The 25,275-nt window shown below is 50.9% G+C and overlaps 1 protein-coding gene across 1 annotated transcript; it reads left to right on the top strand.

The window, feature by feature from the left end:
* Nucleotides 1-1,033: 1,033 nt before the first annotated feature.
* Nucleotides 1,034-24,193, top strand: lamc1 (laminin, gamma 1). The gene is made up of 28 exons (XM_029524561.1): nt 1,034-1,406; nt 10,647-10,951; nt 14,166-14,296; nt 15,073-15,239; nt 15,338-15,526; nt 15,732-15,849; nt 16,921-17,019; nt 17,190-17,326; nt 17,425-17,547; nt 17,619-17,808; nt 17,885-17,997; nt 18,080-18,301; nt 18,387-18,575; nt 18,698-18,943; nt 19,031-19,184; nt 19,397-19,539; nt 19,628-19,806; nt 19,895-20,051; nt 20,242-20,447; nt 20,527-20,606; nt 20,676-20,813; nt 20,895-21,039; nt 21,108-21,257; nt 21,355-21,469; nt 21,581-21,780; nt 21,861-22,019; nt 22,099-22,198; nt 22,323-24,193. Exons 1-28 carry the CDS (start codon nt 1,034-1,036, stop codon nt 22,577-22,579), a joined length of 4,785 nt encoding a protein of 1,594 aa, XP_029380421.1. The 3' UTR covers nt 22,580-24,193.
* Nucleotides 24,194-25,275: the final 1,082 nt, after the last annotated feature.

Raw genomic sequence — 25,275 nt, 5'->3', positions numbered from 1 at the left:
TTGTTTTTGTGTGATTATCAATTTTCAAACATTAAATGGGACATTAGAAATTTATAAGAGAGAACATCAAACAGCTGAGTTCATTTGAAGTTTGGCAGCTTCAGGCTTCCGTAGAGGTTCACTTTGATCAGTAAGACAAAAACTTTAACACGCTTTGCTGTTGTTTTAACAGCCTCCGTTTCAGGACCCGGCCAGCAGGCGGCAGCATTTCCTGTCCTGGACCGTCAGAAATCCTGATGGACTGGACTCAGTCAGAGTCCTGAACCATCACAAGTCCTGGACTGGTCTGGACCTGATTTGATTTGGGTTTTTTTTCTAACATTAAACTCTTCGTGGTTTTTATTCAGTTGTGGTTTGAATGTTGAATGAGTCCAAAAGTCTGTTCTGATCGAATTAAATGTGTTTTTGGTTGAACAAAAAGATTCAGTTTGAGCTGAAGTTGATCTAATCAGACAGACTTTATCAGTCCGACCTTCATCATCTCACCTCCTCAGAAAAACTTTATTTTGAGAAAAAACTCAAACCAACAAATATTCCTGGATTCATTCAGATTCTTCAGAGATAGAAAGTGATTTTACTGAAAAACATGAAGAAACAAACTGGAAAAGATGGACGGAATCAGAATAATGACTTCATTGTTAATTAACGGTCGGAGTTTCGGGGCCGGTCCGGGGGGAGGGCTCTCAGGACCTTTGGTCCTCCCCCGGTCCGGGTCCCGGACCCGGTGCTGAAGACTCGGAGCGGATCGGAGGTTTCCGGAGAGGTCTGTCGGGCCTGCGCAGTAGCGGACTGGGTGTAGTCCGGGACGGAGCGTCTCTTCCTGCTGGATCTAGTCGATGGCGGCGGACACAAAGCGCTGAGGCCGCAGACCGAAGCACTGAGCCGGGAGAGGAGCTCTGGACGCGGCCTGGAGCCGAGAGAAGCCGCCGCTGCCCGCCGTTCTCCGGCCGTGTGCCTTTTTTCTTTTCCGCTTTAACGGGGAAACTTTCCGGACAGACTTCCCGCTCCGGAGACACCGACGGGGGCCGACAACATGCCGACCCTGATCCGGGCCGCGGTGGCCTGCGGCTGGCTGCTGCTGGCGGTCCGGGCCGCCATGGACGAGTGTTCGGACGAGCGGCGGCGGCCGCAGCGCTGCATGCCGGAGTTCGTCAACGCCGCCTTCAACGTCACGGTGGCGGCCACCAACACCTGCGGCTCCCCGCCGGAGGAGTACTGCGTCCAGACCGGAGCCACCGGGGTCACCAAGTCCTGCCACATCTGCGACTCCCGGGACCCCCGAAACCACCACAGCGCCGCGTACCTGACGGACTACAACAACCAGCAGGACACCACCTGGTGGCAGAGCCAGACCATGCTGTCCGGGATCCAGTACCCCAACTCCATCAACCTGACCCTGCACCTGGGTGAGACACAGGGCCGACACTCGGCCGACACTCGGCCGACACAGAGCCGACACAGGGCCGACACAGGGCCGACACAGGGCCGACACAGAGCCGACACAGGGCCGACACAGGGCCGACACAGGGCCGACACTCAGCCGACACAGGGCCGACACAGGGCCGACACAGAGCCGACACAGGGCCGACACAGAGCCGACACAGAGCCGACTCAGGGCCGACACTCAGCCGACTCTCAGCCGACACAGGGCCGACACAGAGCCGACACAGGGCCGACACTCAGCCGACTCTCAGCCGACTCTCAGCCGACACAGAGCCGACACAGGGCCGACACAGAGCCGACACTCAGCCGACACTCAGCCGACACAGGGCCGACACAGAGCCGACACAGGGCCGACACAGAGCCGACACTCAGCCGACACTCAGCCGACACAGGGCCGACTCTCAGCCGACTCTCAGCCGACACTCAGCCGACACTCAGCCGACACACAGCCGACACACAGACTCACACAGCCGGACACAAACCAGGTCCGGTCCTGATGAGCTGAAGTTTCTGAAAAAACCTCCAGCTGGAAACACTGAGGCAGAATAACCAGAAAGGTCCTTCAGACCTGTGTGTATGTTTGTGTGTCTGTATACATTTGTGTGTTGGGGGCACATGTTGGATGGTCTCAGCTAGAATCATGGAAGGAACTTAGGTAGAGAATGATTTCTGCCTCAGAGGGACATAGTTTTCTTTGTTGGGGGTGGAGAGTGTGTGTGTGTGTGTTGGGGGGTTGCAGCTACCCCCCCCCCCCCACCACCACCACCACCCAGGTCCAGATCAGATCCTTCACCTCCATCTGATTATCTCTTGTCAAACAGACTGAGGTGTGAAGTTGGCAGCCTGGTGTCCCTGAATGTATCATCCCCGCTGTGGATTCAGTTGTTGTGTGTCTGGGGGGTGGAGCTCTGTATGTGTGTGTGGTGGTGGTGGTGGGGGGGGGGGTGGACAGCTGGTGTCTCAGTGTCTCCTCAGTGGATCTTTTGAGGATCAGTTATCAGTCCAAACCTGGTTCTTGACCTTGAAGCCTGAAATCAGTCAGCAGCGTCACTGATCATTGATGATCAGTCAGTGACAGCAGAAAAAGAGAAACCTAGAAGCCTTGTGGTCCTCGGCCCTGTGGGGGCCCTGTGGGGGCCCTGTGGGCCCTTCTGGGATCCACAGAGACCCACAGAGTCCTGTCCTGGGCTGTCCCAGGCCTTGTGACTCTCAGCTCCCATCTTGCTCCGACTCTTTTAAAAATACCGATCTATTTCGGTGCCCCCCCCCAGCAGCTCCAGGGTTTTTAACGGGGCCCAACATTCCTGAGAAGTTGGGTCATGCTGCCGGTTGGAGCTGAGCCGCCTGATGGCCTCAGGTGCTGGGCTCTGATTGGGGCAGAGGCTCCATGTTTAGTGGCCCGGGGCCGTTTTCGGGTTGGGGGGTTTTGACTTCTGATGTGGGAACGTCTCAGACATCAGATCTGGTTTAGCTCAGTCTAACTCAGAAGTCGTCTCCTATTGGTCCATGTAGTGTTAATTACGGCGTGGAGCTGGTTTGATTGGTTGTTTGATCCCCAAAACAGAATTTGGACTCTTTGGCTTCTGGAAGTTTTGCTTTTCTGTGATGTTACAATTCTCTTTGTTATGTCACTTCTCGGGATTCTAGGGAATGGAGTCCTGAACCAGGCTCAGTTGCCATGGTGATCTCATGCTCATTGTGTGATTTCAGCTGTTGTGACACCTAAGACACGCTCTTCGCTGCCTGTAGCTCCTCCCACCGGATGTTGATTGATGTGAGCCTCAGTTTGCACAGGAAGTGGTCCCGAAGAGCTTGTTTCCTGTTTAGAGACCAGGAGTCCTCATAAGCCCCTGATCCTGGACCTGGACCTAGTCTGCCGTTTTAGTCTGCGCAGGACGCAGCTGAACGATCGGCATCACTGACCAATCAGGAGAGAGCAACTGGTGGTCTCCCTCTGTCTCTCTGAAGTTCTTCAGTGTTTGCAGCAGGAAGACGGCGTGTCCAGACTCGACTCTTCACCCTGAGCTGTGACATGAAAAAGCTCCCAAAAAGAAAGACCTGTAGATAGACAGAGAAGGTTCTGGTCCGTTCTGGTCCGGGATCAAAGAGCTGGTTCTCCATACTTCAGCTTCTTTAATGGATAATAATTATTTTAAACTGTCAGTGTGGACCAGCAGTCGGACCGGAACCAGAGGGCTGGACTCCACAGATAGAAACCAGTTTCCTGGTTCTGAACTGAAGCACCAGATCCAGCAGCACAGGAATGTTAAGGGGGAATTTAAGGGTGTGGGGGGGCAGTTAAGGGGTTTGGTGTGGGGCGCTGTGTCTCTGAGTCCATGGTCCAGCTGTGCTGGTCTCGTAATCTCTGCTCAGTCCAGGTTCCCACGCTGAGCTCATTCCTCAGACACTAAACAATGAGACCGGACCAGATGACCCCCCCCCCCACAGATTGGTATAATTTGGAACAGCTGGATGCTCTGGAGGGAAAAGATGCACGTGTTTATGGCAGGTTGGGAAATCCTGGGTGGATGAGGACCAGCTTCAGTTTTCCCACAGTGCACTGCTGTTGTTGGGGGGGGGGGGCGGCAGACCGATGTCTTCCTGTGACAGCAGTCAGAGCAGCTGCTGAATGAGAACCACCATCTGAGCAGACCGCTGTGGTCTCAGATGGATTTGGATTCTCTCGCACACACACACACACACACACAAATAATTGTGAGTTAAACCTTCAGACTGAGCTTTAACGTGTCATCGTTGGGGCGACAGGCTGAATTTGAGTGCGGCGTCTCAGGGCCGAGGTCGAGATGACATGTTTGGTCCCCCTGTGAGATAAGACGGGAGGACAACGTCCCTGAGGGGACGGAGGACGAGCTGATTTGTTTTACTTTGAAAGAACAACTTCCTTTATCTTTGATCCACTTTCAAACCTCGTGAATTCCTCAAACTCTGACTCTTTGTTCCTGAACCTGAAGGTGTGCGTCAGAAACGGTGATGATGATGATGATGATGATGAAGGGTGGTGATGTCAAAGCCCTGACTTCAAGATTCAGGACCAGACCTCCTTCAGGTCTGAACCTCCAGTCATCTCAGGAATTCAGACCCGATTCTGTGACCCCCCATTGAGCAGGAGGGGGAGGAGTCAGAGTAGGCCCCTCCCCCACATTTCAGTCTTTTCTTTCTTTGAGTGTGTGTGTGTGTGTGTGTGTTTGTTCACTCATCACCTCCACATTCTTCTCTCTGTGTGTTAATTAAAAGGCCCGTGGTGCGTTCAGGGTCACTGCTGCACGGTCACATTCTGTCATTGTGCCTCCATGACATGGCAGGTCTTGCCTTGTCCCGCCCTGGGCCATGTGGGGGGGGGTCCTCTTCAGTCAGATTAACAGACTCATGTCGGCTCAGACTAAACATCTGAGATCAGATGAAATCTGCTGCTTCACGTCAGCATGGAGATGGGGGTGATCTTTGTCTGATGATGCTGGTTGTTGGTCATCACGTCCCTGTTTTTTTTTTTTTAAGCAAACCTTCATGGTCACTCCCTGAGAATCAGAAAATGCCTCTTTTAACGAGTCAGGTGATTTTTAACATGGATGTGACTTTATAGCACCCTGAACTGGTCTCAGGTTTTGTTGGGACATACCTGGTCTCTGGGTTCAGGCTCTTTGATGATCGTATCTTACTTGTGGTCGGGAATTTGATTTAATCTTCATGTTTTCAACTTTAGGAATCCAGAAAAGTCTATTTTAATAGAACATCAGAAGTTCAGAGCAGAAATAAACAAATTTTCTCTGTCAGAAGCACCTGAACGCCTCTCCAGGTGCTTCATGGATGTTTCTGCAGCAGTCAGCTTCACTCCTGCAGTCATCCAGAGTCATCCAGCTCTGATGAATGGAGACCTTTGACCTTTTGACCCAACTGTACACTGACTTCACAAAGTATTTCCTGCTGCTGTGGGAATTCAGCAGGACAGGAAAAGAAGCAGCTCCGACCTCAGAGGAAACTGAACTCAAGTGTTTGAGGGGCTCTGAGGGGCCGAGGTCCTGTTCCTGCTGAGACTCTGTGATTTTCTCTCCTCAGGAAGTGATTCGACAGCCCGGGGGGAGCGGAGGGGCTTTTCTATTATTACAGACATAGAGATGCATTACAGGAACAAGCAGATGCATGCAGAGTAATTTTAGCCCTGCTCTCTGGGAGACCGAGTAAAAAGTGACTGCGTTTCAAAGCTCAGTGAGGGTAAACAGGTAATTACGGTGCATGCTGCAGACATGAGGACTGATTTATGCGCCGTGTGAAACGTGATCATCAGGTCTTTGTTCCTGTTTCCACCTGAGCAGGATAATAACAGGCGAGGCGGCGGCGAACGCTCAGACCACCTGAACAACTTCAAGTCAAACTGTTATCACAACTTTTTATTTCTGGTGGCACAAAAAAGCTTTGAACCTTCAACAGGCTCTCTAGGAAGAGAGCTTTAAAGCCTGTTTAACCTCTGGACATGCCCCAACCAGTGATGTCACAGAGGGACTGTGACATCACAGGTGGGTGTGGTCTGAAGTGACTATAAGACCAGAAATCAGAGAAACTGAAACCACAAATCGAAGAAAAAAGATGACAGTTTTTGAACTTTATTTTAAAACCTTAAACTTTTAATCTATAAAATGTCTTTAGAAACCATCATATTATTAAAATAAGTAAAAATATAAACTGTTCTGAGACAGAACAGACCTCCTTCGCTCTCTGATGACGGACCTGATAGTCCCTCAGAAATGGTGGTCCATTGTTCAGAGACCCTGATGTGGATTTCTGTTTCCTGGTCTCCAGATGTTTTCTGGTTCTCCAGCTTCCAGTTTAATCCCAAAGACACGAGCTCTTGGCTCTTGTTCTAAAGACAGGAAGACGTCCAGTGGACCATGTCCTTCATGTTGTCCTTTGGGCCCAGTTCACTCCCCCCACCGTCCTGACTGTCTGAAGCCCTGATCCTGAACCATGTCTCTGTTGATCATGTCTGCCTTCATTCGTTGGGTTTTCCCCCCCGCAGCTGTGTGGGGGGGCTCTTTGTCTCTGTTTTCATTTGTTCCTGATGTCCCGGTGTGGTGACGCTTTGCTGGTGGTCTCTGAAATCCTCATCAAACATACAATGTAAAACCATCTGAGTGAGGATCATGTGAAGGCTCCACAGCTGGTCTGAAGGTCCCAGGATGAGACAGTCAGGACTCAGAGCTCCAGATCCAGAATCAGTAATGGATGTGTTTCCTGTGTGAATGTGAGAAAGGTTCGGCCTCCTCATCGTCACTCTCAGGTATTTCATACTCACTTCCTGTTTGTTCGAGAATAGAAACAGACTCTAGTCTCTTATCAGAGTTGGAGCCGGCACACACACACCCCTACACCTCGCTGCGCCACATTCTCGCCTCTTTAATCTCCTCTGGTCCAATCAGAGCGTTCGGCCGGCAGCTGCTCTGTTTATCAAACAGCAGCAGAGATTAAGGTGATAATATGCTGAAGACTCACTGAGCGCGCTCAGACGAGGCCCGCTCCGACTCTCAGATAAGGCTCTGAGGACTCAGGTGTGTGCGACTGCTGGTGTGGAAAACAAACACACCTCTGAGTTTGGTGACATTCCTCAGGTGACTGATTACCCAGGTGGTTAATGAACAACAGCTCCAGGTCCTCCGCCTGACCCGGTTCAGGTGCTGGACTCTGAGCGGCTGTAATCAGATTAACATTCCTGTCAGGTTTATCAGCAAACAGGAACCTGGAAGATGTTGTGCTGCATTCAAAACAGAAAAAGTACTGTAATTACCAGTTTTAGTTGTGGTGTCCTCTGTGTGAGTGCCCTGACCTCTGACCCCCCCCCCAGCCCCACCCTTTAAAAAGTCCTCAGAGTTTTTAATAGTGTACTACGTCTGCTGGTTGACCTCTGACCTCAGCACTTGCTGGAGGACCAGCTCTGAGGGATCTGGACTGGTTCTCGCTGCTGGTCTGGACTTGACTCTGAAGGTCAGTCTGTAGCATTGGCCTTTGTTGAGCTTTTATTTTGGTAGACTCCCAGCTGTTCTGTGGGTGGGGGGATGGGGGGCCCTGCCAGACTTCATACCTGCTGCCCTCTTGGTCCGGACCGGTCCGAGTTGTAGCCCACGCTCTGGAAAAGTCAAAGGGATCATTGTTCACTCCCCAGAGAAAAATGTGATGAGGTCATGGGAGGAGATTTAATTGGACTGTGCTCTGAGTCAGGGCGTTACCCCCCCACACTGTAAACCCCCCCCCCCCCCCCCCCCCCCCGACCCTCAGGCCGACCTCCGACCCCAAGGTTCCACGCCATCAGCTGGAGGACAACTCGAACTGTAAAGATTAGTTTAACTAAAACCGTAGAAGAGTTTATTCAGCAGCTGGATCTGACAGGACGGCTCATTATGTCCTCCTCCAGCCCGTCTGTCTCTGTGAAGACAAACATCTGGCTGAGCGCTTCAGTCTAAATGACGGCCATCTTTTCTCCTGCTGACTCTGACTGAAGTTTAGTTTGATGAAGATGATGAATCTTCAGCTGCTGCGTTTGTTTTGACTTTGAGGTCTCATCCTCGACGTGTCTGGACTCGCCACCGTAACGCTGCTCACAGGAAACCGGAGCAGGATGAAGCTCAGACAGAATAACTCTGTTCAGTGAACAAACAATCACTTCCTGTTTTAACTTTATGATGATCAGAGCGATTCTTTTTCTTTATCAGAGCAAATGAGATCCTGAGGCACATATTTCATTATTCAGCTTCGAATACTGAATTAGATTTCATGTCTTTCCAGACTAACGTGTTTGTTGTCGCAGTGACTCAGAGGATGAACCGTTTGTCTGAAGCTCAGTTTGAACCTTCACCTTCCTCCCCCCTCAAAGAAAATCCCCTGATCTGTGTTTCTGCTCAGTCAGTTGTCATGTCTTCCATATGTGGGCAGGAAAAAAACTCCCAGCAGCCTCTTCACCCCCCTCCTCTGACATGAAGTGCCTGTGGAGCTCGTTCACCCTCCGTCTGCTCTGTGGACTCTTTCTTTCTCCGGCATCGCTCTTCTTAGCGGAAACACATTCCAGACAGTTCATTCCTGCTGTCACTCAACCCCCCCCCCCCCCCCGTCAACCCCCACTTCTGCCCCCCTTTAGCCCTCCATCAACCCCCAGCAGCCTCAGAAAGGGAAGCTCCTCCTCCTCGATGACTGGAGGCTTTTCATGTACAGACGTGACTCTGGCCCCCTGGGGGGGGGGCTCACAGGGTTAGGGTCCACAACAGGGGGGGCCAACTTTGCTTAAAGCACAACCAGCTAATTGCCATTGTGTGTGTTTGTTGCTCCAAGAGCTTAAACCTGGAGGGAGGGGGGCGACTGTTTTACTGTTTTAGCCCCCCACCCACCAACGTCATAGAGGAGAGCCAACAGAAAGAGCCACCAAGGCTTTTATTTTGAAGTTAAGTGAGCTGCTGGGACCTGAAATGAGATTATTCACTGTTGGATAAAAACATCAGGACTCCGTCACTGTCCTTGTCTGTTACGCCCTGATCTTTGTCTATCAGGTGACCTGAACCAATCTCAGGGCCGGAACACTGACAGTATTTTATTTTTTTTTTTTTTTAGCATTTGTGTGTCTGCCGGTAAACTCTTTAGTTCCTCTGGGAGCTTTTACTCTGGTAGTTCTGCTCAGTGACGGTCAATAGAAAAGTCAAAAAAGTGAATGAAGTGTGTGAGAGTGGTTGTGTTTGTGTCTTTTTGTTCTGGTGTCATACAGGACGAGAACAGATCGTACAGCGGCTCTTTGTTCGCTGGAGAATTCTTCCTCATCAATACACCAATTGTTCTGGAGGAGGAGGCCGCAGTGGAACCGCCGCTCCACCAACACTCCACCCGACGCAGTCACACAACAACTTTAATGAAGTGCTGCTCACATCAGCTTCAGGGCGACAAAGAGCCACACAAAGATTGTGTTGTTGTGCCCTGAGTTGTTTCCACGTGGTGAATTATTGATTTGAATGAATTTGTGTAGAAACTCATGTGGGCATGGCCATGTGAGGGGGCGTGGCCTGAACCTGCTGCAGGTTTGACAGTTTTTTTTGGTTATAGCTTCCCAACCTTCTCGACCAATCAGGTTCTCCTCTGGTGGTTTGTCCCAGCAGCCACCTGGGTCCATCTGACTCTTCTTTGTCCCCCCCAGCCGCTGTTTGCCTGCTGATTGCTGTGCCAACAGACGCCTTTGTCTTGTTTAAGGATGTGGAGGGTTCAGGGACGGTCTGTTCTCGCCGGCTGGCGTCCATCCAGTCAATGGCGCCTCACACTGAGACTTTGATGTAACATCACAGATGTTCAGGATCACTTCTGACCTGAACACACTGTAACTCTAAACTGCTGGACTTCTGTCATTTATTGTACTTGGATGAAATGCCAGTTCTGTTGACGCCAAAGTCCTGCCGGTCTAAAGTGGCTCTTCTTGTGGGCGTCAACACTTAGAGATGGAACAGAAGGTAAAGTCTTCTTATTCTGGTTGTTGCTTTGAATCAGGCTGAAGTTACAGCTTTTTATTGACCTTGACCCCCAAAGGCCCTCACAAGTCAACAATGTGTACATACACACAGAGTCAGGGAGGAGGAAGCTGGTGTGTTTGCAGTGCTTCATTGTTTCCTGTAATAAACTGCAGCCTTTTGTGGACGTCCCCTCTGTCCAATCGGCTGCTTCTTATTTATTTGCCGTCGTCACAGAGGGGGCCCCTGTCAGCGCACTGTTTATAGAGCAGATTCTTTGGCTGAGCAAACAGCCGTACCCCCCGCCGCCCAGCCTAAACATGGCGGCGTTCACTCTCACGCTGATTGACGGCTCCTGCTTGGCTCTCCGGTCCTGCTCAGACTCGCCAAGTATGTGGAGAGCGTGAATGGTAGCGGCCGGCCCCAAGTGATGCGTAAGGACCCGGCTGCTGCTTTAACATGTTCTCACCGCACTTTACATTCCTGCTGCTGCGGTTCTCACGAGCCTCCGCTTCGTCCGTCCAGCTGCTGCAGCTGCAGAGGGATCGTCCATCACTGCAGTTTACTGACATACAGCTGCACCGCCACGTTCACTTCCTGTCTGTGTACAAACACACTGATCCCTGATCCAAAAAACCCTAACCCTTTTATAAACAGCTAATCAAAGATGGTGGTAAAATAAATCGGTCAGCTGACTTACTCGCTCTCTTCTTGCAGGTAAGGCCTTCGACATCACCTACGTGCGGCTGAAGTTCCATACCAGCCGGCCAGAGAGCTTCGCCATCTACAAGCGGACAAGCGAGGACGGCCCCTGGCTGCCGTATCAGTACTACAGTGGCTCCTGCGAGAAGACCTACCAGAAGCCAAATCGAGGCTTCATCCGCACCGGAGAAGACGAGCAGCAGGCGCTCTGCACCGATGAATTCAGTGACATCTCGCCGCTCACCGGTGGGAATGTGGCGTTCTCCACGCTGGAGGGCCGGCCCAGCGCTTACAACTTCGACCACAGCCCTGTCCTGCAGGTGAGTGATGTAAACAGGAAGTGGCAGTGATAGATTGACTTCCTGCCCAGCAGGTTGGGAATCACCATATCAGCAGACAGATGATGGCGTCCAAAGGGCGTCGTCTCATGACGAGAGGGAAGTTCATCAAGGTTAGATGTTGGCAGTTAAATGTCAAAGGTCACTGTGACCTGACAAAACATTGATTTAGACTCGTCCCGATTCAGGGCCTTGGCAGTCCACTTCCTGTCTCTCTCTGTCCGATCTCTGATTGGACGATGCATCTCTCCCCCTTACTCTACTAAAGAATAAGCACAGTGTGCCAGTGACTTTTTTCCCAGCATTCCTTTCTGCTGGTCAAGTTGCAGGTTTGCTGCTGCCAAGTACATGACATGTTGCTAAGCGACACCCCCGGATTTCCCACCGCAGCAGCAGCTCGTATTGGCTGGACCGACCTGCAGCTGGACGCTGTCTTCTCTCTGCAACTCCCTTTTCTCATCTCCTCCTCCCTTCCCATCCTCCTACCTTGTCCCTCCTCCGTCCTCCCCCTCACTGTGCCCCCCAGTCTGTTTGTGTTTCCATGATTCTGCAGCATCTGTTTTTATTCTCATCTGTTGCTCAATGGTTCATGTTTCAATGTTTTTGTGACTCAGCAGCTTGGTTTCTTCTGAAAAACAAACTGTTTTCATTTCAGGCACTTCAACTTTGTGTTGTGTTTGTGTAGAGAGAACTGTAGAGTTGTGTAACGTGATGCTATCATCCAGATTGATGATCTGATGAAGTGCTTCAGGTGTATTCCCCCCCCCCCCTCCACTGATGCCCCCCTCCATGTAAATGAACAGATTTAGCTCAGCTCTGAACTTCCTTATTTGACTCGTTGGCATGAAGCTATTTTTATTGAAGCTGGTTCTGCGACGCTCGGAGGCGTCAGGCTGTTTGTCGCTCACATTCCCGCCGTCTGTCATCTGTGAGGGGAAATAACCTCCAGCTGAGACAGTCCACCTTAATGAAACAGATTTATCACCGTTTCACTCGTGACCACCTTAAAATAACGCAGAACGTGTCAAACTGACATCTGAACCTTTTTCTGTCTGTGATTCGTTTTGAAGAAAACCACCAATGGAGTCTCCCCCCAAGAAATAAGCTCAGGGTTAAATAAAAAAAAAAACAAAAAAAAAACAATCGATCATTCGATGACCTCTGACCCCTCAGACTGCCGGGGTTGTTCATGTCCAGATTCACTTTCAGACACTTTCGTTGCATCAGTCGATAAAACGCTGTCACTTCCTGTTGACCTGCATCGACCCCTCATGAACTTTAACCTTACACGGCGCAGTGAGCTGCTTCGCTTTGGGCTTCATCTTGGGTCTGATGGTCATATCTGGTCTCTGGGAGGCTGTCACCATCGGTGGTTTGAACTCCGGTTTCAGTTTGTGAGGATGGACAGAATAAATGGCCGCTTTTCTTCTCTGATGAGTTTTCAATCCAGAATTGAATCTGCCAGTCCAAATCCACTTCATCCTTTAATGAGCACACAGTTCTGAGAAAACTGGCTGCTCCTCCTCTGACATGCACAAACAGTCAGGCTGAGTCGCAGTAAATCGACCTGCTCCCTGTTTTCCATCATGAATCTGGATGTTTGATTCCCAGAGGAGCTTCCAGCGCCAGGCAGTGTTCTTCCCCCACGAAAACACACCCCTCCAGGCTTCACATGATTGATGCCAAACAAATGTTCTGTACAGTTTAAACGGCGTCAACTCGGCCCAGAACCTGCAAGAGCTTCCTGGACCGGAAGCCCGAAGAGCCGCAACAGCTGGACACCAGTTTGTGCCGCGTGAATCTTACAGGAGGAAAGTCGGGCGTAACAGCTTTCAGAGAACTGAGCTGCTGTGAAACCAGCTGCAAAAAACTTCTTTTACAATAACATTTCTTCTTCAGAGCCAGGACCAGGGTCTCGGCCAAAAACTGAGTCAGAGCAGAACCTGACGCTGCTGATCTCAGTCACCAGGAAACAAACAAACTGAACTGAACCTTTAAAGGTCTTTCTTCCATATATTTGTAGATTTAAAAACCAAAAACATCCTCAGTGTAGTTTTATATCTCCTCTGCCAGACCCCTCTCTGGAACAGTTCATTGTTTGGACCTTTAACTTCTACACTGTCCGGACAGTCCCTGGGGGGGTTGGTGGTCCTCCTCTCCCAGTGATGGCTGATGGTCGGTGTGCTCAGCAGTCCAGGATTTAACATGTCTGTGTGAATCAGTGGAGGCTGAAGTCTTCCTGAGTGGGGGGGCGGGGATTCCAGCACGTTCCACAGTCAAATACTCTGGTCCTGCTGTTTCCTCTTCAACCTCTGCTGTTTAATGTGCACGTCTTCACTCAAACTGTCTTTTATTTGACTGTTTTGGCCATAAAAACACGGAGCCGTCTGTTAAAGCTGCTAGAAGCAGATTGGGTGTCTGACCAGGTCCACCGGCTGTCAGCAGATACTCTAACAGCTTCTCCCTGAGCCGGCTAATCTGAAGATGCTGGAGGTTGGAGTTCGTTTCAGGCCCTGGCTCCAATAAGCTTCTTGCTGATACTGTGAACAGAGCTATCTCTGGCATTCACTCCCAGTTTTCCCAACTTTGTTTAACTTCTGAAAACAAACAGGTGTCTTGAGCCAACTTTCTCAGATCGTCCTCGTCTTCTCATCAGCACCAGACATAAAGTGTGATGTCAGAGCAGGTCAATGGGTCAGCATTTCCAAGATGGGAGGCCTCAGTTCAACCTCATCCTGATTGGGTTGTCCAGTCTGTCAGTCATACAGTAGCCCCGCCCCCTAACCCATAACCTTTCCCTCTAAATGGAGCATAATTTTAAAAAATTAACATTGTGTTTTGTTGAAGACTGTAAACTAGACACTGAGACCATAAACTCATCAGGGAGGAGGAGGGACATTTTCCCATAGACTTCAGTACAGTCTGACCTCTTCTACAGCCAGTGGAGTTGCTCCTTGGTGGACAGTATATAGAATGATAAAGATCCAGTTTGTAGGCAGTTTGTGGTCATCGGTTGTTATTTATATTTTATTTGTGCATCTGGTCCACTTCCAACACCTACAAGGACCACCAACGGGCCGCAGGCCGCACAGTGGGAACCATCTGTCTTCTGTCAGCGGGCCCAGTCAGGGTCTCTGCAGGACTCCCAGTTTCAGTGTTTTCAGTGTCTGACCTTGTCTCCATGTTGTGTCTGCAGGACTGGGTGACAGCCACCGACATCAGAGTGACCCTGAACAGGCTCAACACGTTCGGAGACGAAGTCTTCAACGACCCTAAAGTCCTCAAGTCCTACTACTACGCCATCTCCGACTTTGCCGTGGGAGGAAGGTAAAGACCTGATGAGCCCGCTCTGCGGGGGCCGGGGGTGTCTTGAGGTGTCTTTGTGGTGTGTAGAGCAGTAAAGGTCTGGACAGGCGTTACAGGCTCGGCTGCTCTGCCATAATCTGTTTGAAATGTGGAGCAGATTTCCATTACACAGCCCACATTCCTCACATTCCTGACCAGCAGGGCCGGATTACAGAGAGACTGGAATGAGGCAGACTGACTGCCATTGAGCGGCCTCAGTTGCAGGACTGAACCTTTGTCCTCAAGGCGGGACTGACCTGCCTTGATTCACTTGAGAGCTCAGACCTAGATCAGGGCCTGGGAGGAACCCGGCTCCGGATTCCTCCTCATTTCTTCAACATGTACAACCCTGTTGGTGTCGGACAGGGACGTCTCCGGGTGAATGACGAGAACCAACAACCATTCACTGAGCGGAGCACCAAGCTGAACACGGACGCCTCTGATGCAGCTGAACTCCCTGAACTTGATCTCGCAGGTTCATGTGCTTGATGTGGACTCTGCTGTTTAGCAGTCAGCTTCAGTTTTCCTTCCCCCCTGTCAATTTTTCCACAACTCTCTGCCAAGAAACACCTGAGACAATAACTGGAGGTGGCTGCTAAGCAAGTCCTGTCCTGTCGCGGGGGGCTCAACCCCTGAGGAGGCTCAGCAGCCGCCGGTGTGGGTGCTGCGTCGCCCCCTGGTGGTGCTGTCAGAGTCTGAGGTTCACAGCTGTTATTGGTTATGCTTAGTTTGTAACAGTTGTTTGTGTTACCTGTCAGGTGTAAGTGTAACGGCCATGCCAGTGAGTGTGTGAAGAACGCCGGAGGAAGACTGGTTTGTAACTGCAAACACAACACGGAGGGCGATGACTGCAACGTCTGCAAACCGTTTTACAACGACCGGCCCTGGAGGAGAGCGACCGCCGACAACGCCAACGAGTGTCTGCGTGAGTCTGCCGCCGCCAACTGCACTTCAGCCTCTGTGCTCAGTTCAGGTCTGGTCCGGTCCAGTTACCCAGAACCCTCTGTGTGTTTGTGTCCTCAGCCTGCAACTGTAACGGGAAGAGCTCTGAGTGTGAGTTCGATGCCGAGCTGTACCGGGCCACGGGTCACGGAGGTCATTGCAGGAACTGCGCCGACAACACGGATGGGCCGAACTGTGAGCGCTGTCTTGACAACTACTATAGAGACCAGAGCGGCAGCCGCTGCCTGCCCTGCGCCTGCAGCACTGTGGGTGAGTGTGACCTCTGACCCAGACCAGGCCAGACGACAGGTCCAGTTTGGAGTCAGGGTTCAGGATCTTGAATAACATGGTTTAGACATGGTTAAGATGAGGAAGTAGTTTGTTCATTAAAACCACAAAATAAAAACGGACCAAAAATGTCAATAAACAAACAAATACAGTCGATGTCAACACTGTGTGTCTGTGTGTGTCGCAGGCTCAGAGTCTCCTCAGTGTGACAACAGAGGGATGTGTGCGTGTAAACCTGGAGTGACTGGAGAGAAGTGCGACCGCTGCCAACCAGGATACCACAGTCTGACCGAGGCCGGCTGCAGGTACCGTTTGGTTTGTCGTGTTTGTAGATGTGTTTCTGTGTGGAGGAGAGCATGCTTCATCAGCAGCTCACTTTTAATCCACTCAAGTATATTTTATCAGTATTTCCTTAAAATAATAACCAATAACCAACACTTTTTTTCTCAATTAAAGTAAAACCGCACACAAAAAACAGCAAATAAATTTTTAAACATGTTTATTGTAAAATAAATAAAATAAATAAAATATGGCTTTAGTTTCTCTTTACATCGTATCAGGGTCAACACATCGTTAGAACCAGACCCAAATCCAGGAAGTCCTGGATCAGTCTGGATCAGTCCTGGATCAGTCTGAATCTGTCCTGGATCAGTCCTGGATCAGTCTGGATCAGTCCTGGATCAGTCTGGATCAGTCCTGGATCAGTCCTGGATCAGTCGGGATCAGTCTGAATCGGTCCTGGATCAGTCTGAATCTGTCCTGGATCAGTCCTGGATCAGTCCTGGATCAGGCTGAATCTGTCCTGGATCAGTCCGGATCAGTCTGGATCAGTCTGAATCTGTCCTGGATCAGTCCTGGATCAGTCGGGATCAGTCTGAATCTGTCCTGGATCAGTCCTGGATCAGTCCTGGATCAGGCTGAATCTGTCTTGGATCAGTCCTGGATCAGTCCTGGATCAGTCCTGGATCAGTCCGGATCAGTCCGGATCAGTCCTGGATCAGTCCTGGATCAGTCCTGGATCTGTCTTGGATCAGTCCTGGATCAGTCTGGATCAGTCCTGGATCAGTCCTGGATCAGTCTGGATCAGTCTGGATCAGTCCTGGATCCTGGTCGATCATGTTGACTTGATCTTTTTTTCATAGCATGGTTTAAACTAGTACCCTGTTAGAAATGCTGAGCAACTTAAAATAATAAAACTCACCAATCCTCAATAAACCGGCCGGTCTGGACAACACGACCTCTGGGCTAAAACCACTGACTGCTCTGTGGGCGCCCCCTGCTGGACATCATCACCTGCTGAGTTAGAGCACACGATTAAACATGTAATTAACAACAAGCCCCCCAAAACTCTCTCTCTTTCTGTGTCTTCCCATCAGGCCTTGCTCTTGCTCGCCCTCCGGCAGTACTCAGGAGTGTGACGTCACTACGGGACAGTGTCGCTGTAAAGACAACGTTGAGGGCTTCAGCTGTGACAGGTCTCACTCTCACACACACAAATAATCAATCAATCAAACACACTCACTCTCTCTCATGCTGTCATTTTACCCATGATGCTTTGGAAGTTGTCTTTGTCCCATAATGCATTTCATGAGGACAGTCTGAAGGCCTGTCTTGTGACCTCTGACCTCTGACCTGTGCCCCTCAGGTGTAAACTGGGCTACTTTAATCTGGATCCGGCCAACCCTCAGGGCTGCACTCCCTGTTTCTGCTTCCAGCACTCATCCGTGTGCGACAGCGCCGACGGCTTCAGCGTCCACAGCATCAGCTCCGTCTTCCGCACAGGTAACGGCACTTGCAGGAGGCGCTCAGGGGGAAGTCACCTCGGGGGGAGCCTCAACTCATAGTGCGTGTGTGTGTGTGTGTGTGTGTGTGTGCGTCAGATGATGAGCAGTGGACCGGTCAGCAGCGTGATGGCCCCATTGTCCCAGTCCAGTGGTCCTCCAGTGGACAAGAAATATCCCTGATCTCAGACGACTACTTCCCCATGTACTTCATCGCCCCAGGTACACACACAGTCTGATCTGGTTTCTGATCCGGTCTCTGATCTGGACTCACCCCGGCTCTTGTGTCACAGAAAAGTTTCTGGGGAACCAGATGCTGAGTTACGGACAGAACCTGACTCTGAGTTTCCGTGTGGACCGGCGGGACACCCGTCTTTCGGCGGAGGATCTGGTCTTGGAGGGAGCCAATCTGAGGGTGGCCGTCCCCCTGATCGCCCAGGGCAACGCCTACCCCAACGAGAACATGCAGACTTACGTGTTCAGGTGGGTCAGACTGGGTTTTGGTCCTAATTTGTTTGTCGTCTGTTGGTTACTGACTCTGGTCCTGGTCCTGGTTCAGGCTCCACGACAGTACTGATTACCCCTGGAGACCAACCATCAGCCACTCGGACTTCCAGAGACTCCTACAAAACCTGACAGCCGTTAAGATCAGAGGGACCTACAGCGAGAGGAGTACGCAACAACAACACATCGCAAGACAACTCAACACAAAGGACAACTGCTCAGTCCCTGTTGTTGTTGAATGTGTCTCCAGGTGCTGGTTACCTTGATGACGTCTCCTTGGTAACAGCCAGGCGGGGCCCAGGTGTCCCGGCGCGCTGGGTGGAGCAGTGCACCTGTCCCCAGGGTTACCAAGGGCAACACTGTGAGCAGTGCACTGTGGGATACCGCCGCGCTCGCCCTGAGCTGGGAGCCTTCAGTCCCTGTGAGGCCTGTAACTGTAACGGACACAGTGACGCCTGCGACCCCGACACAGGTGAGGCTGGTCCCACTGGTCCAAACTGGTCCCGCTGTTCCCTGACTGGTCTAACTGGTTGACTGTTTGTCCGTCTGTCCATCAGGAGCCTGTGACTGTCAGCACAACACAGCTGGTCTCAGCTGTGAGCGCTGTAAAGACGGTTTCTATGGCGACGCCACCCAGGGAACGTCAGGTGACTGTGAACCGTGTCCTTGTCCAGCTGGAGCTACCTGCGCTGTCGTCCCCAAAACCAGAGAGGTGGTCTGCACCAACTGTCCCACAGGGACCACAGGTACACAGCAGGCCCACACAGGTCCTGGTCTGACCTGATGAAGGACCTGAGTCTTGAAGAACTTGCAGGAGATTATGAACCTGAGCTCACCTGTGCTGTTTCTGTGGTTCACCTGTGTGCAGGTAAGCGTTGTGAGCTCTGTGACGACGGTTTCTTCGGGGAGCCTTTGGTTCAGAGCGGTGCGGCCCGAGCCTGCAGAGCCTGCAAATGTAGTGATAACATTGACCCCAACGCCGTCGGCAACTGCAACCGTGAGACTGGCGAGTGTCTGAAGTGCATCTATAACACAGACGGCTTCTTCTGCGACCGCTGCAAGAAGGGTTTCTATGGCAACGCCCTGGCCACCAACCCCACCGACAAGTGCAAGCGTAAGAGGAAGTCCTAGGGTCCGATCCAGTCTGTATTTTGATTCCTGTGTGCGGTGTCTGACATGGTTCTGGTCTCTGCATCCTCAGCCTGCTCCTGCTCGCCGCTTGGCACCGTGGACCGTCAGACCAGCTGCTCCCAGGTCACCGGTCAGTGCCAGTGTCTCCCCAACGTCGCCGAGCGAGACTGCAGCGCCTGCCAACCCGGCTTCTTCAACCTGCAGAGCGGCAACGGCTGTGAACGGTCAGCTCTCCTCTGCCGCCATAGCAACAGCCTGCTCACTGACTTTATTCATACAGCACCTTTTTAAGGAAAGGTTGTCAACAAGGTTGTGAATAATCTTGTTTAGAAGATGGCGGCCAACAGTTACGTTCTCCCCTAGGAACTAAAACTGCACAAACCTTTTATTAAGCATTTTATTTGACCTTTGAACTCCCCTTGTTTCTCCCGCACAGGTGTAACTGTAACCCCATCGGCTCCACCAATGGTCAGTGTGACATCAGCTCAGGACAGTGCGAGTGTCAGCCCGCAGTCACCGGCCTCCGCTGTGAACGCTGCGAGGTCAACTTCTTCGGCTTCAGTGCATCCGGATGTAAACGTAAGGAGTGTTCACATCGCTGCCCTGGTATATAGAACCCCCCACACCTGTGGATAAATGAGTGTCGTTCCCTGTGTGTCACCCACAGCCTGTGACTGCGACCCCGAGGGCTCTCAGTCGGGTCAGTGTAAGGAGGATGGACGCTGCGAGTGTCGACCTGGCTTCGTAGGCGCCCGCTGTGACATGTGTGAAGAGAACTACTTCTACAACCGCTCAGTGCCGGGCTGCCAGCAGTGTCCGTCCTGCTATGGTCTGGTCAGGGACAAGGTGAGGGCGCTGAGCAGCGACGCACCACCTGACCCCCGGACCGCCATCCATGGGGCGGTTTGTGTTGAAAGCATCTTTGTGTCTGCAGGTGAACCAGCAGAGGCAGAAGCTTCATGAGCTGCAGACTCTGATCGATAACTTGGGCTCCGGTCAGGAGACTGTCAGTGACAAGGCCTTCGAGGACCGCCTAAAGGAGGCCGAGCGAGCCATCATGGATCTGCTGGAGGAGGCTCAGACCAGCAGAGGTAACACAACAGCGTGTCATTAAAACACACTTTTGTGCCTGAACGCACCATCATCAAGTGTTTGGGGTCTGTTTCTCTGGAGGAAATGATGAGAGATGACTTACTCAGGAAGTGAAGACATACAGTTCTCCCAGTTCAGGGGCTACATCTAAACCTTCATCTTGATCACCTGTGACCTTTGGCCTCACAGATGTAGACAGAGGCCTCCTGGACCGTCTGAACACCATCAACAGCACCCTGACCACTCAGTGGAACCGCCTGCAGAACATCCGCAACACGGTGGACGACACCGGCACCCAGGCTGACCGCGCACGCACCCGAGTCCGCGACGCTGAAAACCTGATCGACCGAGCCCGGCTGGAACTGGACAAGGCCAAGGACGCCATCAGCAAAGTGGTGAGTGAGGCCGCCATTGCAACGGCAACTGTTGGACTTTGCTAACGGAGTCTTGACATGATGTTGATGTTATCTGCAGGACATCAAACCTCCTGGCAGCGCTGGAGAGCCCAACAACATGACACTGCTGGCGGAGGAGGCACGAAAACTGGCTGAGAAGTAAGATGCGACTGATCTGTCCGACCAGCTCCTGTTCCCGTCCCAAACCATCTCTGTCACTCTGTGCAGGCACAAGATGGACGCTGATCAGATTGAGAAAATTGCCAAAGATGCCAATGACACATCAACCAAGGCGTACAACCTGCTGCTGAAGACTCTGGACGGAGAGAGCAAAACGGGCCAGGAGATCGATGAGCTCAACAGAAAGTGCGTCACGTCACCACGTCCTCTGTCCCTCTGTGAAGCACAGTCGACCTCAGGTTAACTTCTTCCCGCTCTGTCCTTCAGATACAACGAGGCCAAGGATTTGGCCAAGAATCTGGAGAAACAAGCCAACAAGGTCCACGCTGAGGCCGAGGACGCCGGGAACAGGGCTGTGAAGATCTTTGCCAACCTGACCAGCCTCCCGCCGTTCGACACCAAGGCCTTGGAGGTGAGTGATGAAGTCCACGTGTTCACACCTGATGGGAAACCCTTTTTGAGCACTGATTCTGTTTTCAGGATGAAGCCACAAAGATAAAGAAGGAGGCGTCAGACCTGGACAAGCTGATCGACAAGACGGAGAAGGAGTACAACGACCTCCGAGACGACCTGAAGCCCAAAGAACAGGAAGTCCGAAAACTGCTGGAGAAAGGAAAGAGTGAACAGCAGGTATCTGACCACGAGCCACCCACGTCTGTGAACACAAGCTATGCTAAGCAAAGTCAGCTGTTGTGATCTGATGTCTACTTCCTGTTTCTGCTGACAGACTGCTGATCAGCTGTTGGCTCGTGCAGACGCAGCCAAAGCTCTGGCAGAGGAGGCGGCGAAGAAGGGTCAGTCCACCTACAGGGAGGCAGAGAGCATCCTGAACGACCTGCGAGGTACTTGACCATCTGGCTGTCCACCTTCTGATGAATGAGTGGTTTCAGCTCAGGGTTGTCATGGCGATGGTCATGTTTATTCATGACCTCCTGTTCTTCTTCCTGTTGCAGATTTTGACAGGAGGGTCAACGACAACAAGACTGCCGCTGAGGAGGCCTTGAAGAAGATCCCTGCCATCAATGCCACCATCATGGCTGCCAACGAGAAGACCCGACAGGCAGAGGCAGCGCTCGGTAACGCTGCCACTGACGCCCGACAAGCCAAGGACAAGGCGGAAGAGGCAGAGAGGATCGCCACCAATGTGCAGAAGGTAAACCGAATGGGTACCTGGTCACTCTCGTTGGGGCTTCAGTTTTCAGTTCAGCCTCTGATAACAATCCGTCTGCGCAGGGCTCAGCTGAGACCAAGGAGGACGCGGAGAAGGCGTTACAGGACACCAAAAAGCTGGACGGGGAGGTCAACGACATGATGGACCAGCTGAGCGCTGCGGAGCAGGAACTGGCCCGGAAAAAGGCCGAGGCCGACCAGGACATGATGATGGCTGGAATGGTACGACCTGGTCTGGACACCGCAATGTGCTTTATAATGATGTTGGTCAATCAGCTGATCGCTTTTCTCTGTCCTGCAGGCGTCCAGCAGTGCAAAGGAGGCGGAGGACAACGCCCGCAAAGCCAAGAGTGCTGTGAAGATGGTCCTGAGCACCATCACTGCCCTGCTGGATCAGCTGGGTAACGAAAAACAAACTGGTTGATACATTAATCAAAGATTATAAAACCTTCTAGTCTGCGTCTGACTGGTCAGATAGGTGATGATATCAACACTGAACTCTTCCTTCTTTTGACGTGTTGGCAGGAAACATTGACAAGGTCGACTTGAGCAAACTGAATCAGATCGACGAATCTCTGAAGAGGGCCAAGGGCAAGATGGCCGACAGCGACCTGGACAGGAAGCTGGTTGAGCTGAATGACGTGGCGCGCACTCAGGAGGAAATGATCAACGACTACGACCGGCAGATCCGAGAGATCCGCGCCGACATCACCAATCTGAACGACATCAAGAACACGTTACCAGACGGTTGCTTCAACACGCCGTCCCTGGAGAGGCCTTAACCCCGCCCCCAATCTCCATCACCCCCCACCCCCACTCTTCTCAGTCTAACACTCCGGCAAAGTGCCGACTTTTACCAAAACAGTTTTTAAATGTTTTGTTTTCAAAATTCTTTTCTTTGATTTTTCTTCACAAGAGCAAAGCTGACGCTTCAGACGGCACACTTTTTTTGTTGTTTTTGTGTTTTTGTTTTTTGTCGTCGTGACGCAGTAACGTGGTCAAGGTCGAATGGACTAAGCGGCGTGGAGAAGCCGCGCAGAGGTGAACGACTAGAACCACGATCCCGACATGACTGCATCCCTCCGACGCAGACGCCACAGAAGAAGTTCCTCCAGGAACGTGACCAGAAAAGCCCGTTTTCAGAATCCAAACAGTGAAGGATCCTCCAGTTTCTCCTCAACAGTATTTTCACCTCCGCTGGTCCACGTGAGACCACATAACCCTGAAGTCCTGATCCAAGACTGAGTTTGCATCTCATCACATCAGCTGTAAGATTCTCATTGTGCAGGATCCTCCACGTGTCTGGACTTCAGGTCACACGTCCTTACGGTCCTTAGATTACAGCTCACAGGTTTGATTCCCATTGTTGCTGCTCACTGATCCTTTTTATTTTACCCGTCATACATTAATGTTTTCTTCCAGGCTAAAATCCAACACTATGCAACTTTGTACATTTTGCGTAGCGAGAGTTTTTATCTGATACACTGGTGCTAATAATTATTTCAAATGTTGTATTTTTGTGTGAATGTTTTTTATGACATCATCGAGAGAGGAAGTTCTTTGTGTAAATATGCTCGGATGATTCAGGACTGGCTGATTCTGAGAAATAAAACATGGAAACAGCCTTCACCACCTTCATCATCACGATCAACTCAGACCTCCAGGTTCAGTATATACAGATCTCCATGGTAACGTCTGTGGTATGTTATTGTTATTATTATTATTATAATATGCTTGCTTGTATACAAGGCTCTGTGTTGCTGCCTCATAGCGATGCCAACATTTCATTTGTTTTATTAATTCTCAGTTAATTCAACCTGAATATTTTTGTTTATAGTTTGTTTTGTTTTTTTGACCCTTTTATCCAATCAGGTCGTGTATCACAGCAGTTTGTTCTCTTGTCTCCATGGAGATGACGAGGATAAACTCAGTCACGTTGCTATGGTAGTTAACTGTTTTAATTAGTGTTTTGTGCCTTAATATAAAGTTTGGTTGTAATCACAGCCCTGCTCAGGGGGGCGTCGCCGAGATGTCCTCGTCCTCATGTCGGTACTGAAGCAGGGGTTTTTTGTTGTTTTTTTTTTTTTTTAACGAGGTCCTGAACAGAGTCAGAAACTAAAAAAGGCAGATCCAAATCCATCTCTGACCTGGATCTAAGCGTGGTGGCTGCTCTGCAGGATGTGCAGCACAGTCGTGATGTATAAACAGTATTTTAAGTTATAATGAACCAGTTATTTGTGGCGTAACCCTGCTGTCTCCGATGATGAGCTGTTGGCTGCACAGCCTGCAGGACTTAGGACCGGCCTGGTTTCTGGCCCTGTGAGGACCTGAAGGACCCTGTTTGTGCCCATGTGCCTGTAAATCCAAACTTAACATTTCAATAATAAAAGATTACTACAGGACGCCTGTGAGTGTGTGTGTTTCACCTTTAAACCTGGACCAGGACGCCGGTTCTGTGAAGTGAATCCAGTTCTGAAGAGCCTTGAATCGTCGCTCCTGGCTGTTGTTTAGTCCTGATGGGTCTCAGCGGGTCCACTGGGGGGGCAGTAGGACCTGATAATCCTGTTCCACAACATAAACAATCTGTGGTGACACTTTAGGACATCATAGATTATAAAATGACATCTTCATCTGTGAGTGGTCTGTCAGCTCCTCCCTTCATCACCAGAATACAGACAATTACATTTACACAGTTTTACACAAACAAAATAGTACTCAAATATTCCTCTGGTTTTATTTTTAATATTTAAAATTTAGATTTTATATGAATAAACAGCATTCTCTGCTCTCAGTGATCTCTTTCAGCTGGATCAGGCTCCTTTTCTCACTGCAGCTGCAAGTGTTGACTCAGCTCCAAATCCTCCAGACTGAAGTCCAGTCCAGCTTCTGTGGGCTGGACTGACAAATCCACCTCACAACTTGGTCCAGACCTCCAGGATCCGGACTTCAGAGGTCCGGAGGAGTCCAGACCTCCAGGATCCGGACTTCAGAGGTCTAAAGGAGTCCAGACCTCCAGGATCAGGACTTCAGAGGTCTGGAGGAGTCCAGACCTCCAGGATCCGGATTTCAGAGGTCTAAAGGAGTCCAGACCTCCAGGATCCGGACTTCAGACGTCCGGAAGGAGTCCAGACCTCCAGGATCAGGACTTCAGACGTCCAGAGGAGTCCAGACCTCCAGGATCCGGACTTCAGAGGTCTAAAGGAGTCCAGACCTCCAGGATCAGGACTTCAGAGGTCCGGAGGAGTCCAGACCTCCAGGATCCGGATTTCAGAGGTCTAAAGGAGTCCAGATCTCCAGGATCAGGACTTCAGGGTACGCCGTCATTGTGTTCTGGCTGTTATTCCCTGTTGGAGCAGCAGGGGGCGTCACAGTCCTGTTTTTATTCACCCAAACACAAAGATGAGTTAATAATGTTGACAACAGTCAGAATTTTCTAATTTAGACAATCAGAGTTATAATTTCTGCTTTTAAAGATATT

Source organism: Echeneis naucrates, chromosome 17, assembly GCF_900963305.1.
Source record: "Echeneis naucrates chromosome 17, fEcheNa1.1, whole genome shotgun sequence".
NCBI classification, from domain to species: Eukaryota; Metazoa; Chordata; class Actinopteri; order Carangiformes; family Echeneidae; genus Echeneis; species Echeneis naucrates.
This window is presented reverse-complemented; position numbering and strand designations above follow the sequence as displayed.